This window comes from Natator depressus, chromosome 27 (assembly GCF_965152275.1).
Source record: "Natator depressus isolate rNatDep1 chromosome 27, rNatDep2.hap1, whole genome shotgun sequence".
In the NCBI taxonomy this organism is placed as follows: Eukaryota; Metazoa; Chordata; order Testudines; family Cheloniidae; genus Natator; species Natator depressus.
The window spans coordinates 10,300,920-10,316,155 of record NC_134260.1 but is presented as its reverse complement, the minus strand read 5'-3'; the positions used below and the strand labels follow the sequence as shown (position 1 = coordinate 10,316,155).

General features: G+C 38.9%; 2 protein-coding genes across 3 annotated transcripts; both read right to left on the bottom strand.

Annotated features, from left to right (window-relative positions):
* Positions 1-1,117: 1,117 nt before the first annotated feature.
* On the bottom strand, positions 1,118-2,532 carry HOXB8 (homeobox B8). 2 transcript variants are annotated; one of them, XM_074940763.1, is made up of 2 exons: positions 2,097-2,532; positions 1,118-1,480 (listed from the first exon to the last, which is right to left on the bottom strand). In XM_074940763.1, the coding sequence occupies exons 1-2, from the start codon at positions 2,515-2,517 to the stop codon at positions 1,176-1,178; spliced, it is 726 nt and encodes a 241-aa protein (XP_074796864.1). In that variant the 5' UTR covers positions 2,518-2,532; the 3' UTR covers positions 1,118-1,175. The 2 variants fall into 2 exon arrangements, with proteins under 2 accessions (XP_074796864.1, XP_074796863.1); XM_074940762.1 differs by having other exon boundaries at positions 1,133-1,483.
* Positions 2,533-10,799: 8,267 nt separating this feature from the next.
* LOC141978452 (homeobox protein Hox-B9-like) lies at positions 10,800-14,843 on the bottom strand. Its single transcript, XM_074940569.1, has 2 exons — positions 14,200-14,843; positions 10,800-11,137 (listed from the first exon to the last, which is right to left on the bottom strand). Exons 1-2 carry the CDS (start codon positions 14,705-14,707, stop codon positions 10,902-10,904), a joined length of 744 nt encoding a protein of 247 aa, XP_074796670.1. The 5' UTR covers positions 14,708-14,843; the 3' UTR covers positions 10,800-10,901.
* Positions 14,844-15,236: the final 393 nt, after the last annotated feature.

Genomic DNA, 15,236 nt, shown 5'->3' with positions numbered 1-15,236 from the left:
ATATTTACCTTGAGGAAGGATTTCCACACAGCCACCTAATCTGTCAACATATATGAACTGTTAAAAAACAACAACAAAACAATCCATCCCCCCGCCCCACACACTTCCAAAGAAGAAAAACCCTGCGAGCCAATTCAGCCTCTGCCTCCTCCAGCCTTAATAGCAACCTAAACTCTTCAGTCTCGCTACAGGGTAAGCACTCCTTTGACTGCAAGGTCTGCAATTCTGACACAATTGACTTTTATTTCCTTTCTATCAAAGTAGTCCTGGAGGAAATGAAGCAGAGTAAAAGAATGATGTCACGGGATTCTCGCTTGTAAACTTTATTGTAACTTTCTTCCGCCGCTTCCAGGTTTAGACAATAGAACAAAGTGATGAAAGAACAACAAAATATATCATTAGTTCCCCCATAAAGTAATTCACGTATACAGTATACATTCTTTTTCACAGTAAACCTAAGGATCACTTTACAACTTGCTCCACTGTGCGCATGCTAACTAAAGGAGAGAGAGAGAAGAAGAAGAAGAAGAAGAAGAAGAAAAGAAAAGCCTTTTGGAAGAGACACAAAATTGTAAAAAAAAAAAACAACAAAAACCAAAAAAAAAAACCCCAAACCAAAACCCAAGAACAGAAACAAGGAAAGTGACGAAATAATAATCATAAAAGAGAGGGAGAGACAGAGTAGGAGAGATAACTACAGCATAAATAGGCAGTTTCATGTTGTCGGGATGTCTGTTTCAATAGCTACCTCCAGTACATACAGTTAACCACAACAAAAAGGAGGAGGGTTCAAAAGTGCACAATATAATTTCACATAAACTCCTATAGCATTGAAAGCAGAGTTAACCAACCCCCCAGTAAAGAAGAGAGCGAGAGAGAGAGAGAAAATTCACAGTCATGTTTTACATAAGCTATTGCGATACACTACCACTAGTTAATAACTGGCGAAAGGCTAGAAAGACCTCCGGATCTCTTTTGCATACTGTTCATTGTACCAAAGGACAATCAGGGAAAGTGGGTGCTTACAGCTATATTGTTTTACAGCAATAAAAGGGTTTCCCCCCCTCTTTTCTATGCATTGTTTCCCCTCCCCCCCCCCTTACATTAACTGCCATTAATGTAAGAGTCAGGATCCCATCAGACCCTTAGTGCTTGCCTCTCAGTTCTTAAAAATCTTATTTCTTGTCCCCCTTCTGTCCGTCCCCTTCCTCATCCACCTCCTGGGCTCTTTCCATTTTCTGTTTTTCCAGTTCTTCCTGCTCGCATTTGCTGCTGGGAAACTTGTCTTTGTTGTTTTCCTTTTTCCATTTCATCCTTCTGTTCTGGAACCAGATTTTGACCTGCCTTTCTGTCAGTCCCAGGGCGTGCGACACCTCGATCCTCCGTTTGCGGGTCAGGTAGGGATTAAAGAGAAATTCCTTCTCCAGCTCCAGGGTTTGGTAACGGCTGTAGGTCTGCCTCCCCCGTCTGCGTCCAGCGGCTGCTGGGGGGTGGCAAAGGTTGGGGGAGAAGAGAAGGAGGTTGAAAGATACATAAACCAGGCTCCGGAATAGAAAGCGAAGGGGGGGGGGAGGAGAGAGGAGACACAGAAGCAAAGGCAGGAAACAAACACAGAGACAGACCCTACTCTTCTATAATATTACAAAGGTGTGTGTGTGGGGGGGGAATAACTCTCAAGGAAAGCGTGTGGGGGTGGAAAAATCACACAACCCACTCTCCTAGAGCGGGGCTAGCAAAAATGGGTTCACTTGCAAAAAAAAAAAAAATCTCTCCCCACTCCTTTGTAGTCAAAGCACAGTGTATAGCTAGACCCCGGGCGAAAACCAAAACCAGAACAAAACAAAACACAAAAACACCCTCAAATGAAGGCGCTTTCAGGCTATAAAAGTGCAATAAACTTTAGGGGAAGCGCCCCACATTGAAAGCCCAGCTCTCCACAAGGAGAAGAAAAAGGTCTCCTTCAGGGTAATTAAACTATAAAGCAATTTACAAGTGCAAAAGTTTACCCCCATAAAGCAGTAAAAAGTCACTGTGGAAAGGGGATACTTTATGGGCTCAGGAAATGCCTCCTCTCTGCCCTTTCTATTTCGCCTCACCTTGCGGTCGCATCCAAGGGAAAAGCTGTGTCGGAGAAGGACTCTGCTCTGAATTCTCCGCCTCTTCCCCCAGGCCGCTGGAAGCTAGCTTGCAATCCGTGTACTGCACCAAGTCCGATTCCTGGGCACTGAACAGGCTCTGTCTTTGCAATGGGTCGTATCCATAGAAGTTGCTTGGGTCCCCATGGCACGCTACAGCGCAGGGATTCTGTTGGTAAGGGGAGCTGGAGAGAGAGGATGCTCCGTGGTAGAACTCCTGAATTTGGGTCGGATGCTGGAAGGTACCACCCGTGCTGGGTCCATACACAACTGTGGGTCTACCTCCAAGATCCTGAGCAAAACCACAGTCATAGTAGTTGGGGCGCAGAGAGTCCCCGGTTTTGTATTTGGAGAACAGTGAATTGACAAAATAAGAGCTCATTTTAATTTTTTTTTAAAAAAAAAAACCACGGGAATCTATTAGCGCAGAAAGAGCTAAGATGCTAAGCAACAACAGTTTGTGATTTCCAGGAATATAAAAGGAGGATATAATCAAAACTCTAAGCCTGCATGATATTGAATTCCTGCTCCCCCCCCCCTAAAAAAATCGCCACTTATAGAGTTCTCGCTTTACATTTCCAAGAAGAGATGCCAGTTCATAAACAGTTTTCGGTGATTTACTTCGGCGCAAATGAGTTGTTTCATATTTTGCAGTGTCTTTTCATGATCATTTGCATCTATTACCAAAACCTCATCCTATTGGCTTCTCCTTACTCCACACGGACTCTGCACTGCATGATTGTGAAAAGAAGAGTGTGAGGGAATAAAGAAGGAAAAGCCAGAGAGGGAGGGAGAGAGAGAGAGCGAGAGAGAGAGAGAGAGGGAGAGAGGTGGGGTGAATATACGGATTAAATATGTTTAACTACCTACATTAATGAGATATCTCTCGCCTCACAACAAATCAAATACCTAGACCACCCAAAAGATTGATTTTTGGGGAGTGCTGGAAAATCAAAGAGAGGCGCGCTCAGTCGTTAATTTCAAAATTTTAACGAGGCAGTTTTAGCCTTTTTAAATGTCAGGGTCGCTTTGGAAAACTGTAAAAGAACAGGATTTAATTGCTACCAGTTTTAAAAGGTCCTATAAATGTAATTGGTATTTTAATACAAGTTATCAAATCATACAGCTTCTTATCCTAAACATATTTTAAAACAAACGAGGTAGTCATATTTAACATTTTAATGATCAATTTCCTTATTATTGATAAAGGTTTAACTATCCCATGAAGGGAATTGCGTTTGTAATAGCCCCCCCAAAAGGCTGTAAACTGTTTAACCAACTATAAAACGCCATAAAGCCAGGGATGTTGTTGTTGTTTATACCGCACTACATAAAAGCTGGTAGGGTTTTATGAGTTCCTTCCTCTACTGCTATAAAACAGAGGTTTCGATTGGAACCTTTCGCATTATTGCAAGATGTTGGGGTGTCAATATTGAATTAAAATGATGACAGTTTTTTCATCTATAACATTGACTTTTTGTGGCTCCCCGCTACCCTCCCCCCCCCACATCCCATCTCCCCCTCCCTCCCACCGGAGAGGATTTGTTAAAGATGTCGCTGGGCATGATGGCAACCTAAAGAATTGTTTCGCTTATCACATCCAAACCAGAACCTTTATGGACATTAACTGATGCTGGTTCCCCCATCTCCACTCCCCTCCAACTTCAACTTTTAATTTTTTTTTTAACATGGTGCTTACGGAAGCTGGGAAGAAGAGGGGGTGGGATGGGGGGAATGAGGTAGCAAGACTTTGTATTTTATTGACATTTGGTAACAGCCGAGCAAAGTTACCCCTAACATGCCAACACTGCAGTTTTCCACAATATAAACACACAGGGGGTAGATTTTGAAATTCATTTATGGCAGTCAGCAAATATTTCTGTAACATATTTCAGATAATAACTACACAAAACCCTCCCAACTTAAACGCTTCTCAGTGTCCCTAACACCCTCTCTCCTTACACCCCCTATATACTTCCAGCTATATTTTTCAATCTTTCAACCTTCAATGGGACGTAAAGAGACACTTCTGTATCTTTCTTTCCGCCCAGCCTACACATAAATTGCTTTCCGTTCCATCCAACTACCTTATACTTACACACAAAAGGTGAATAAAACATTATTTCGTGCCCATCCTCAAACTGGGGGACAATTTTCAATCATCTGCTTCCAAAACGCTAATAAGAAAAAGTTAAAAATGTTCCTGCTAGACAGTCACTCTTTCTATTGTTTTGCTTAAAAACCTACATTAAAGACGGACAGCAGAAACATTTTACGAAAGAAAGAAAGAAAGAAAGAAAGAAAGAAAGAAAGAAAGAAAGAAAGAAAGAAAGAAAGAAAGAAAGAAAGAAAGAAAGTTAGGATCAGAGAATAAAAGTTTTAAACCATCATTAGTATTTCTTTTCCTCTATTTTTCATAGGGATCATTTCATCCTATTCCAAAATCCTTTTGAAGTAATTATTGATGTTAGAGTGTTTGCAGAAGCAAAATTAAGATTTTCTTCTCCCCTAAAAGATAAGTTAAGATTTTATTTTTGTAGACAATTTTACTATCGATTGAGTACAGTTTGTTTTCATCGTAGATAGATAGATAGATAGATAGATAGATAGATAGATAGATAGATAGATAGAAACAGAAATGGTTCACCTGAGTAAACAGCAAAACATCTCAGGGTTTTGTGTGTGTGTGTGTGTTTTTAGAAAAATTAGGATGATTACTTTCAGCAACAAACACACAAATAAAAACCCAAATAAAAAGACAAAAGTATTTTCAGAAAGGAACTTACGTTCTTGTGTGTCTGTATAGATTTATATAAAATAAAACATATTATAAACTCAGATGTTGGTATAGAGAGAGACAGAGAAGGAGACAATTCAGTTGTTCTTGGAAGTTAGCATTTCTATCAAGTGCAGTAGAATTTTATGGTCATCATGTGGTACTAACTCATCAATGCATCAGAAATCAATGGCTGACCTTAAATCATTCATATACTGTACTAGTGATTCCTGATGAAAGGAAAATGTTTCTATTATAAGAAAAAGAAAGAGAGAGAGAGAGAGAGAGAGAGAAAGAGAGAGAGAGAGAGAGAGAGAGAGAGAGAGAGAGAGAGAAGATAATTTATAAATACCCAGTAGAGGAAAGATTTATTAAGAAATAACATAGAAAAAAAGCATACTACGGAAACCATAACTTTTCATTATTTTGCATTTTATTGAGTGTATAAAATGGACTTCTATTAATTTTACAGGTATTTCTGTTTAAATATGTATTTGGTTTTTTAGCGTATTTAAATACAATTTAGAGCTATTTAAATTTTAGATTTGTAAACAACATATTAAATTCTGCATGGGAAACTATTGCTTTCAGTAGTGTATCCTTTTAATTTTGTTATATTCCGTTCCAGAAAATTATATACTGAAAAGTCATACATTTGTTGTATCTGTGAAGAGAAGCATTTATCCAGAGAATGTTTTGACACAAAAGTTTAAAAAGAAATCTTATATTAAAATTGTATTATTGTATTGCCTTGTTTTGCTTCTTCCTTACCTATATGTGTGTGACTATATTTTAACAATTATTGATTCATAATTTGGAGGGGGGAAAAGATCAGAATGAAAATGAATTTACAGATACAAAACTTTATATCGTTGTTGTTACTAGACCAGTGGAATCTTTCTAAGTATTTCAGCACGGTAAATTTACTATTTTTGATTAACTTTATACTGTGGTTAGGCTCCTTTCTTATATTTTCTTAAATACCTATGGACGTCAGTTGACCAAGCAATCAGCAATGTAATGGAACCGCTGGGCAAAAATACAAACAGACACAGTGCTTCAAGAGCCGTAAAACATGTGTTATTGAGACATTATTTAATGTCTCTGAGTGTAAACAATTTTAAATAAACAAATGAGAAAGGACTGTACAAGCATTTTTAAAAGCAAAAAACACGCTCCCCCCTCCCCGCGAAATCTTTGATTCATTCTTTTTCATTTCTGAACATGTAAATCTTAGATTTTAGCATAATTAAAATGTTGGCGTCTAACAAACCGAACTAACGGCGTAGAAGACAAAATAGCAGTTTTTCAGATGGACGTTTCAAACAGATGCGTGTTTCATCCCAAATCCTGCTAGCATCCAGATTCCCAGATTTACCTTCTTTTGAATCTCATATAATTTACACACGCAGGAAAAAATAGATGTGGCCTGTAAAATCGGCAAAGTAGCTATAATTAACCCTATATTTTATCTCTCAGGATTATTCATACTCTTCTGCAATACCCAGTTTGTTGTTTCTAATGAAATCAAGGTGTTATTAAATAGCCTTAATGCTGAGGAACGGGCTCGTCTGCGATTTTTAACATGGAGCAACATCGCCATCTAGCGACCATCCGAATTAAAAATCCCCCTAGCCACACAAACAGATGAATCCAATAAAAACAGAGTAGGGGAAAGGTGGAGGGATGGAGGCGCGGGGGGTTGGGGGGTGGGGGGAGGGAGAAAACTTATTTGTTGAGGGAGGGGTGAAGCATGGAAATCAGGAAACGGTTCGTGACATTTTGCTGATAGGTGGTTATAAAAAAAGTAAAAGCAAGCCCCAGAGTTTTCTGCAAACTATTCCTACCATCCAGTCTTTTTAGTAGCAATAAAGCAGGGAAAATGGGTTTGCTTCTGAAAACCACTATTGTTTCAAATTCCGAGACTAAACAATTGGGCATTCTCCTCTGGAGGGGGAAGGCTAGGGCTGTAAACAGATAAAGAGCTTCCCAAGCCCAGACGTCTCGCCAGAACTTCTGTGTATGTGTGTGTGTGTGTGTGTATGTGTGTTGTTGTTGTTGTGAGTTTATGGCTCGGGATTCTGGCAGCCTGGAATTGCTAAGAAAAAAAGAACAAAGGGAAGCATCCAGAGTGCTGGATTTTCACGGCATCTGCAAGAAAAGAATAAAGAAGAATAAATTAACATACTCCCTTCCCCCCACCTCCACCCCTTAAAAAAAATCCCTTAAACAAAAACTTTGTATGTGATTGAGGCTGAAAGAAGAGTATTTACGTGTTGGGTTTCCCCACATCCCCAAGTCATTGTAGTAATTTAGGAGCTCCTGAAAGTTTTCTTGCAGTGTTTGCTTTACAGCCGTTTAGTTCTTTAACCTTCAGAAATTTATACCCTGTAAAGTTTTATAGCGGTCATATTCTTTTATTGCAGCACACTGCACGTATTTTTTTTATGACAAGTTACTTCCCTTCCTCTCTTTCTCCAGTAAGCTCCAAAAATCTTTTAACTTATTTTGTTTTCTTTGGGCTACCCCATGGAAAGAGGATTTTTTCCCCATCTTTTTAAAGTAAAATGTTGCCTTTTAGAGCACTCTTTCTTTATGTTAACAAAATTAGGGGAAAGAGAATCTTGACTGTATTTCTCATTGTTTCCTGCTGATCTGAACTTTAGGGTCTAATTTTTGTTTGTTTGTTTTACTTTCCAGGCACTTATGTTTCTGCGTGAGACATAAAGTGTAAAACGACTTCTAAATCAGGAGTTACTTATCAAGCCCTAGGGAAAAGGAATCCTATGTTATATATTCTGGTCATTCCTACCATAGGTGGGAATATTTTATTTCGTTTGCAAAGATTTTTTTAAAATTCCCCACTCACCTTATGGCCATTGTAGCCTATCTAGATTTAAAATAACGGTGCATCTAACCCAAGAAGGAAGGTCTCAGAAATACTTTGCAAAATTGATTTAGAAACGGAGTAGGTTAGAGTAGAAGCCAGGAAACACTTACTACACTGGAAATGAATTAATTTCATTTGTTCTATGGACACTTTCCCCCCACCTACACTGGCAAAAAATTGATCTTTATAATACACTTAACGAGCCACTATAGAACTCAGGAAAACACACTGAAAATATTTCTGAAATTTTAGATGAAGCAGTGTAACACAATGAGAAATAGGTATTGTTGTTCTAAAATCGATTTTTATTCTGGAGCATTAAACATCTGTGGAAAATACATTTGGGCTTGTGCAACAGAAAACAGGGTTTCCAACAATTTGTTCTTTAAAAAAACAAAATCCTCTACTAAAACGAAGTAACATTTTTTACCATATTTAAAAAGCTTATTTCATTGTTGCCTTAAAGATATCAGCTCATCACCACAATGATAAGGAAAGTGAAAAGAGATGTTATATCCTAGAGTCCAGTAGATTGAACAAGTGAATTAAGTTATGGGTATTATTTGATCGTTTGTTTGTTTCTAAATAGTAAGTGTTTAGATAAGCCTGTCTTGGATCAATATGGAACCATATGCCAGATTTAGGCAGTATATTCAGTTCGTTAAAACTAGACTTTAGATTCATTTGTCCTTCTTTAAATGAAGAGAGAGAGAGAGAGAGAGAAAACAAAATATAATATACAGAACCTCAAACTTTAACAGGCCCAATCCTTGCTTTTCACTTCAGATGATTTTGAAAGTAAACCCAATGATCCTTACCCCTTTTTTTTCAGCTCAAAATGGGGGGAAATCCTGGTTTTTTTGAATTTCTTTTGAGAAGGAAAATTTCCATACAATGTGAAGTTTAGGTTAGATTTAACACACTGACGCTCTTCAGCAGTTAAAGTTGGAAAGTATTACATGAGAAAGTCGAGGCTTAAAAAGCATCTGAAGATTGGCCTTCAACATTTTCAGATCTGGTTTCTAGTCGACTGAAACCTTTCTTTTAAAAATGGGAGAAAACTAAACTTGTGTAAATTGCAGTGTACAGAACAGCGCCGCTATTGCCTCTGATCTTCAGATAATCTGAAAAGCAGGCGCAGGCTCCGAAGATGAAAATATCCCTCTCAAATCTCTAATAGTATAAAAATCTTTTCCTAAAAGTACAAGCAGTTTTCTTGTCTATGAAATTAGAATTGTATTGTTCTGCTCACACATCACCAGAAATATATTTCTTTTTTCTCCTTTTACATTTTTTTTTGTTATTAAAACTTGCCACCATACACTGTGTTATTCCTAGAAAGACTTTTGGTAGATTGGTATACAAATGTGCACACGAAAAAAAAAAGGTAGGTTTATTTTGATATTCGTCATCATTCTTTGAAAAGTAACAATTGAAGATCTCAACGTATACTCAAAAAGCCACATTGGAAACAAAACAAGCGTCAACGTCCACAGAAACACAATCACAGACACATTTTACAATACCCACCATATAGTCAACTTGTACTAAAGTTACTCCCCCACCTCCCTAACTCCCTCCCGCTCCTCTCCCACCCTTATTTCCCCCCCTTTCCCCCCCCCCCCAAAAAGTTAAATCTTACAGAGCGATAAGGGAATCACAGTCGTGGTTGGACTGGTATAGAGAAACCTCCAAGAGATCTTTCAGATGAGAATTCAATTCCTTCCAGCATGAAATGAGACCTCTTTTGTAAACAATTAGGATACATATTTGTTACGTTAAATGCACACACACACACACACACACAAAAGCCAACCACAAGACAATCACAATTCTTTTATGTCACTCAACCAGTAACAGTGTTCTTTTTCGTGTGGAAATGCAACAGCACGTATTATAATGTAATGTAAACAAGGTATCAATGTAAAACGTGACTAACTCATTTCTAACAGATCAGAAGGAAATATTCAAGTATAAACTTCTCATCTGAAATATCAGGGGAAAGAAATGTACAACCAACAGCCGTGGCACTTTACCTCTGAAACAATCTAATTCTTTAGGAAAATTCATTTCACAATAAATTATAAATACTCTAACACTAAGAACACAAGTTAACCTTCTCTTATAGATCTACTTAGGTAGGGGTTTTTTTTGTTTTCTGTTTGTTTTTAACTAGAAAAATGTCATTTTTCCCTCTAAAAGTTAGAAATAAGTTGGAAGGGGGGGTCTTTTTTGTCTTTTTTTTGTTTGTTTTTCTTTTTTCTTTTTGTTTGTTTGTGGGGGGGTTGTTTTTTGTTTGGGGTTTTTTGTTTTTGTTTTTGTTTTTTTTCTAAACAATTAACACTTTTGTTCTGATAGACTTTTCAAATGATCCCGTATAAAACTACCAGGTTGGGAAGATTATTTCTAAGATTATACTAAATTCTCTGGTCAAAGTCACTAATCCACCACGGAGCGATTAAAACAATTTTAAAAACTAAAACAGAGGCGCAGTGGGATATTTGACTGTCATTAATCTGAATACACCGGTATAAAGTTGGTGAATTGAAAATGGTGTGTTGTATGCAATTAAACTCGAATTTTAAGAAAGTGTCTGCCTTCTAGTAAATGGTCTGGTTTCTTTGCCACTTCAGCTTATGCATGTGGGGATCGGTTAAGAGACACAGTCATGTAACGTGGTTACAGAAAGACAATGGGATGTGTCCTGGGCATAGACTATGTTTATTTATGACAAGGTAGTGCTGGTTGTTGGAATTTTTGTTTGTTTGTCTTTCATTTGGAAAATAAAGGCATCATATCCTGATGGCAACACAGGCTACGGACCTGGCATGTCTACACTGTATGGGGAAAAAAAAACCACAACAAGGAACAGAAACAAAACCCAGCACATGTCCTAAATCAGGATTTTCACCTTCACATTAGTAGCTTTCTAACTGGCAACAATACGAAAAAAATTATAAACTTCCGGCTTGCGAAGGTGGAACCAAATCCCCCCCCTCCCCCCCATGTTTTATGTGTCATCATTAATATAGTCCGGAAGCTATCACCCATAAATATAGAGGAAGCTGGGAGACAGAGCGTGGCATTTGCCTCCTGTATCTTATTCTTTGCCCTGTTCCTTGTTCATTTTCTTCATTTTCATCCTTCGGTTCTGAAACCAGATTTTGACTTGTCTTTCACTCAGGTTGAGGAGTCTGGCCACTTCGTGTCTACGGTCCCTGGTGAGGTACATATTGAACAAAAACTCCTTCTCTAGCTCCAGGGTCTGGTATTTGGTGTAAGGGCATCTTTTTTTTCTGGAGGAGCGGGCATGGAGCCAGTTGGCCGCTGGGTTGGCTGAAAGACAAGCAGTAAGGTCAATAGCCTGTTCTTTTCTCAGAATGGTCTTAATCAATAATACCACCAAATTTATATAGATGAATAAATGCCCACTGAGTTATGAGGTACCAGGAAAAGGCTACTTGAAAAGCATATACGTTGACAAAAGTATATCCACCCACCTGGGAGTATGGGTGATGTATAGGATCCCGATCCAGCAAACAATGACGCACGTGCTCAGCTTGACCACCTGCAGTGGTCCCATTGTTTCCCAAGGTAGCACGATTAAGCACGCCCTAAAGTGTCTGCAGGATCGGGACCTATACTTGTGTAGATGTATGTATGTGTACTTGTGCCTAAATCCACACACACACGCGTGTATGTAGATGGACAGAGAGTAATTTATGCATCTATAGGCATATTTTGCAGATATGTGTGTATACATAGGACTATATCCATTCCTATCTGCATTGTACTTAAGAAAATACATAGATTACTTCTGAATAAGGCATCAATAAATCATGCCTATTTTTGCTAAGTGCCAAGCAATAGTCCTAATAAACATCCCTTCGGTGGGCTCTGGTCAATGTTATCCAGAAACACAATTGCATTTGCAGTTGTATTATAAATGTAAGTAATGCAATAGAAAAGAGCAAAGTTACATACACACCATCCCCCTCCCCGCTTAACGTGGCATTGGAAAGAAGAACATTTTATAAACACTTTCCAATAATTTCATCGAATCAAGGTGGAGACAAAAAGATTTTGGAACAAAGATCAGAAATAAAGTCTGATGAGTACAGTATCCCAGATCATTTGCATTAACAGCACACTAGCTTTAGGTGCCAAAGGTATGCTGGTGAATTTGTCACCAAGAAGGTGTGCTGAAATATTTTTTGGGGGAGAAATTCTTTGCACACTTTTACTAATTACATGTGAACAGTGAACTGAGTTGGGGGAATAAAATGAAAAGATTATGACCCAGATCACAGTCTTCTATTTTACTTCCTTTGCCTCTTCTGAAATTATAGATAAAGTCATAAACCTGAACATAAATTAAATGGAGCATTATATTTGAAAAAAAAAAACACGCACAGACCAACACAATGTTTCCTCTACATAAAAGGAAATGTATTGAATATTTTAAAAATAATCCTGTTAATCTCCCACTGTAAGTACTGCATCTTACAAATTTGCACGGCTATTTCCTTAGTGGAATTGACTTGATCTAATATGCAGAATTAAATATTAAAGAGGAAGAAAGCTGTTAATAATTGATACCGTTAGTCCTGCTACCTATCTTTTAATGGCAACGGAGAGGCTCTTCTTCATAAAAGATCTTCTTGGAAAAAAACATGACATTTTATACAGGAAGAATAGGTTGATCTAGTGACTCTACACAATGCTTTAACCCAGCAAAGCCAATGAGAAATGATTTTTGGGGCAGGTCGTTCTTTTAAAATCCAACAAATAAATGAAAATCTTGTGGCGGCACGAGCTTCCTTATTATGTAATATTAAAAATAAAATGAAACAGCCAGTGGGAGTGGTGGGAATGCTCTCTGAAAATCAGCTCCTTCTTCCAGTCCTGTTACAGATTTTTTTGTTGGCATTCTATCAACATCCGCCAAAATCAAACTGTTATTTAAAACACAATTTGCGTCTTAACCACATACTGTACAAACCACAGAGTAGCCTATTAGCGTGGATACCTGCACCTTCACAACGCTGTCCTGGACAAGATTCGTATTTATTCCGTTTCAGGGACATTGAGCACCGAGCCTGGCTCTGTTAATTCTCCCAAATCATTCACCTCACTCGCAGTTTGTTCTGGATCTCTGCCCAGTACAATAGACTAGGACTTTCTTTTTGTGCACGGGGTAAGTTAAATGATGGACATAACGCCACTACTGCACACCCGGAAAATGTATATTTTTATTTGTAATCACGTAGTTGCAATTGCAATATCCGTTACACTTTGCAAATAAAATAAAATAAAATAAAGATAATTTAAGAGGGAGGAGAAATCAATGGGTAATTACACATTCTAAACGTGCTGGAGAGTTATTCCTTCGGCGAATATTGCTCCTGGATACACTATGAATTGGGCTGTCAAGTTCTTTTTAAAAACGTGTGCATTCCATGCAAAATATTTATAACGGGACTGAATCTTGACTGGTTTCACCCTCCTCTTTCTAGACTGAGAAGAGCCCTGTTTTACCTTTCAGGTACAATAAAGAAGCACGAGCTAGCGAGAAGCTGACACGCGTGATATTTTGCTCGAATGTCCTTGTTTTGTGTCTAAAGCTGTGTGGGTGTGCATCTAAAAGTGCAGCTTTATACATATATGTATGTATTATAAATGCAAGCGTTTGCTCCACTTTGCAGAAAACAATTCACGAAAGAGACACAGGATTTGGTTTAACAGGTCACCAATCTGATTCAGTACAAATAAAGACTTAAGTTCAGACCCCCTTTCCTGTTTGGAAGCGTGGCTCTGAAGTATTCATACCCTACATTTCATAAACAAGCAAAAAAGAGGCAACTTGACAGATGAAACAACGAGGCAGACCGTCAACTTTGGATCTCTCAAGGTAAATAAAAGCAGCTAGCATGAAATAGACATTGTTGCTGTTTACTTCTCCACGTGAACTCTTCCACCTTTTTCTTTTCTCACCCCCTCCCCTGGTTTTATTCCATTTTTCATCCTCCATTCCCTTTCCTCCCAATATTTACGGTTTTTTTCCCCTCCCCACAAACATCACCCTTTGCTAGGAAAGCGACGGTTTTGGAGCTTTGAATAAGTCTGGAGAGAATGCATGCCAGCAAAGAGGAAGGCTTGATCAAGCTTTTTGCATTTGCTCTGGACTCTACACTGCGTAAGGAGTTTTAATCAAAGCAATGCCATTCTCTTCCCCACCACCACCTCTTTCCACCACCACCACCTCCTGTCCTTTAGGTTGGCACCAGTAATCTGAGAGATTTTCTTTCAGACATGATTTTAACTTTGCTTTGCATTGTCCCGTTTTATTGCACCGCCTCAGCTTTTATACTGTTTACTTCCTCACTTTTATAACTTACTTTGATCTGGCCTGTCTTTGTCCTCGCTTCCTTCACAAACTTTATTGTCCTCGAAGCTGGGCCTTTGATTGGAAACGATCGCCTCCCTTCCAGCAGAAGTTTCTAAATTGTACTCCTGTGCTCCTTGTTTATGGACTTCCCCGGGGTGCCCCAGCAGAGGCTCTGATTTAACTGATCCCTGCCCGGGTATGTTCTCTGTTCTGGGCACTGGATCCAGCCAGCTTCGTAGATACCTGCTATCAGAAGGGACGCTTTGATGTTGAATATATGGATGATAGACCGAAGGAAGGGTACCAGAAGAATGTGGATTCAGAGGAGTCCAGGAGGCGCTGAAAACTGGAGGTTTTGGCTGGAAACTACAAGAGGGGAATTCTAGATGATCATTATGTCCAGCTTGCCTGGAACTTGTATATTGCCCAGTTGAAAATTTAGCTGAAGGCGAGTCTTCACTGTCATGACTTATAATAGAGTCGACATAATAATTGCTAAGAGTCCCAGAAATGGACATTCTCAGACATCATACAAAGCACGGTTCAATGAAGGGAAAAAATATAGAGAGAGAGAGATAGGACAGATCTAGATTTGTACTCTACCCCCTTCTCCAACTTCCTAGCCAACAAAGTACAGTTGGGCTGCTGTGTTGTGAGCTCCTAGCAAAATGATTGGTCAAACTTTTTTCGAGCGCCTGATAAAGCGTCCGTGGAGGCGTAAATCAATCGAAGGCGAGGGGGCTGAGCAGCGCTGTCATTCGCCCTTGCATTCCATATCAAGGATGGATTGTTTTATGTTTATGCAATGTTGCAAAGCGTCAGTAGTTTAGAAAGCCACGAAACATACAGTGAGGGGCTAATACGCCTTCATAGATTTGCTTCTGAAACATAAGGGGCGGGGGGGGGGGGGAGAGAGACACAGCACGCGGATCTCTCTGGCTTTAATAACCATCGTCTGGCGGGGAATAGAAACGAAAGCAAATCTTTGCCATTCAGTTGCCCAAGTGCAATTGTAACAAGCAGGAGAATGTGGTACTATTCCGCCAA

Coding starts and splice junctions, on each gene's coding strand:
- HOXB8 (XM_074940762.1), bottom strand. CDS start 2,517: ATGAGCTCTTATTTTGTCAATTCACTGTTCTCCAAATACAAAACCGGG. Junction 1,484..2,096: donor CCCTTGGATGCGACCGCAAG/GTGAGGCGAAAT, acceptor GCCACCCCCCAG/CAGCCGCTGGACGCAGACGG.
- LOC141978452 (XM_074940569.1), bottom strand. CDS start 14,707: ATGTCCATTTCTGGGACTCTTAGCAATTATTATGTCGACTCTATTATA. Junction 11,138..14,199: donor CAAAGACAGGCCAGATCAAA/GTAAGTTATAAA, acceptor CTTGTCTTTCAG/CCAACCCAGCGGCCAACTGG.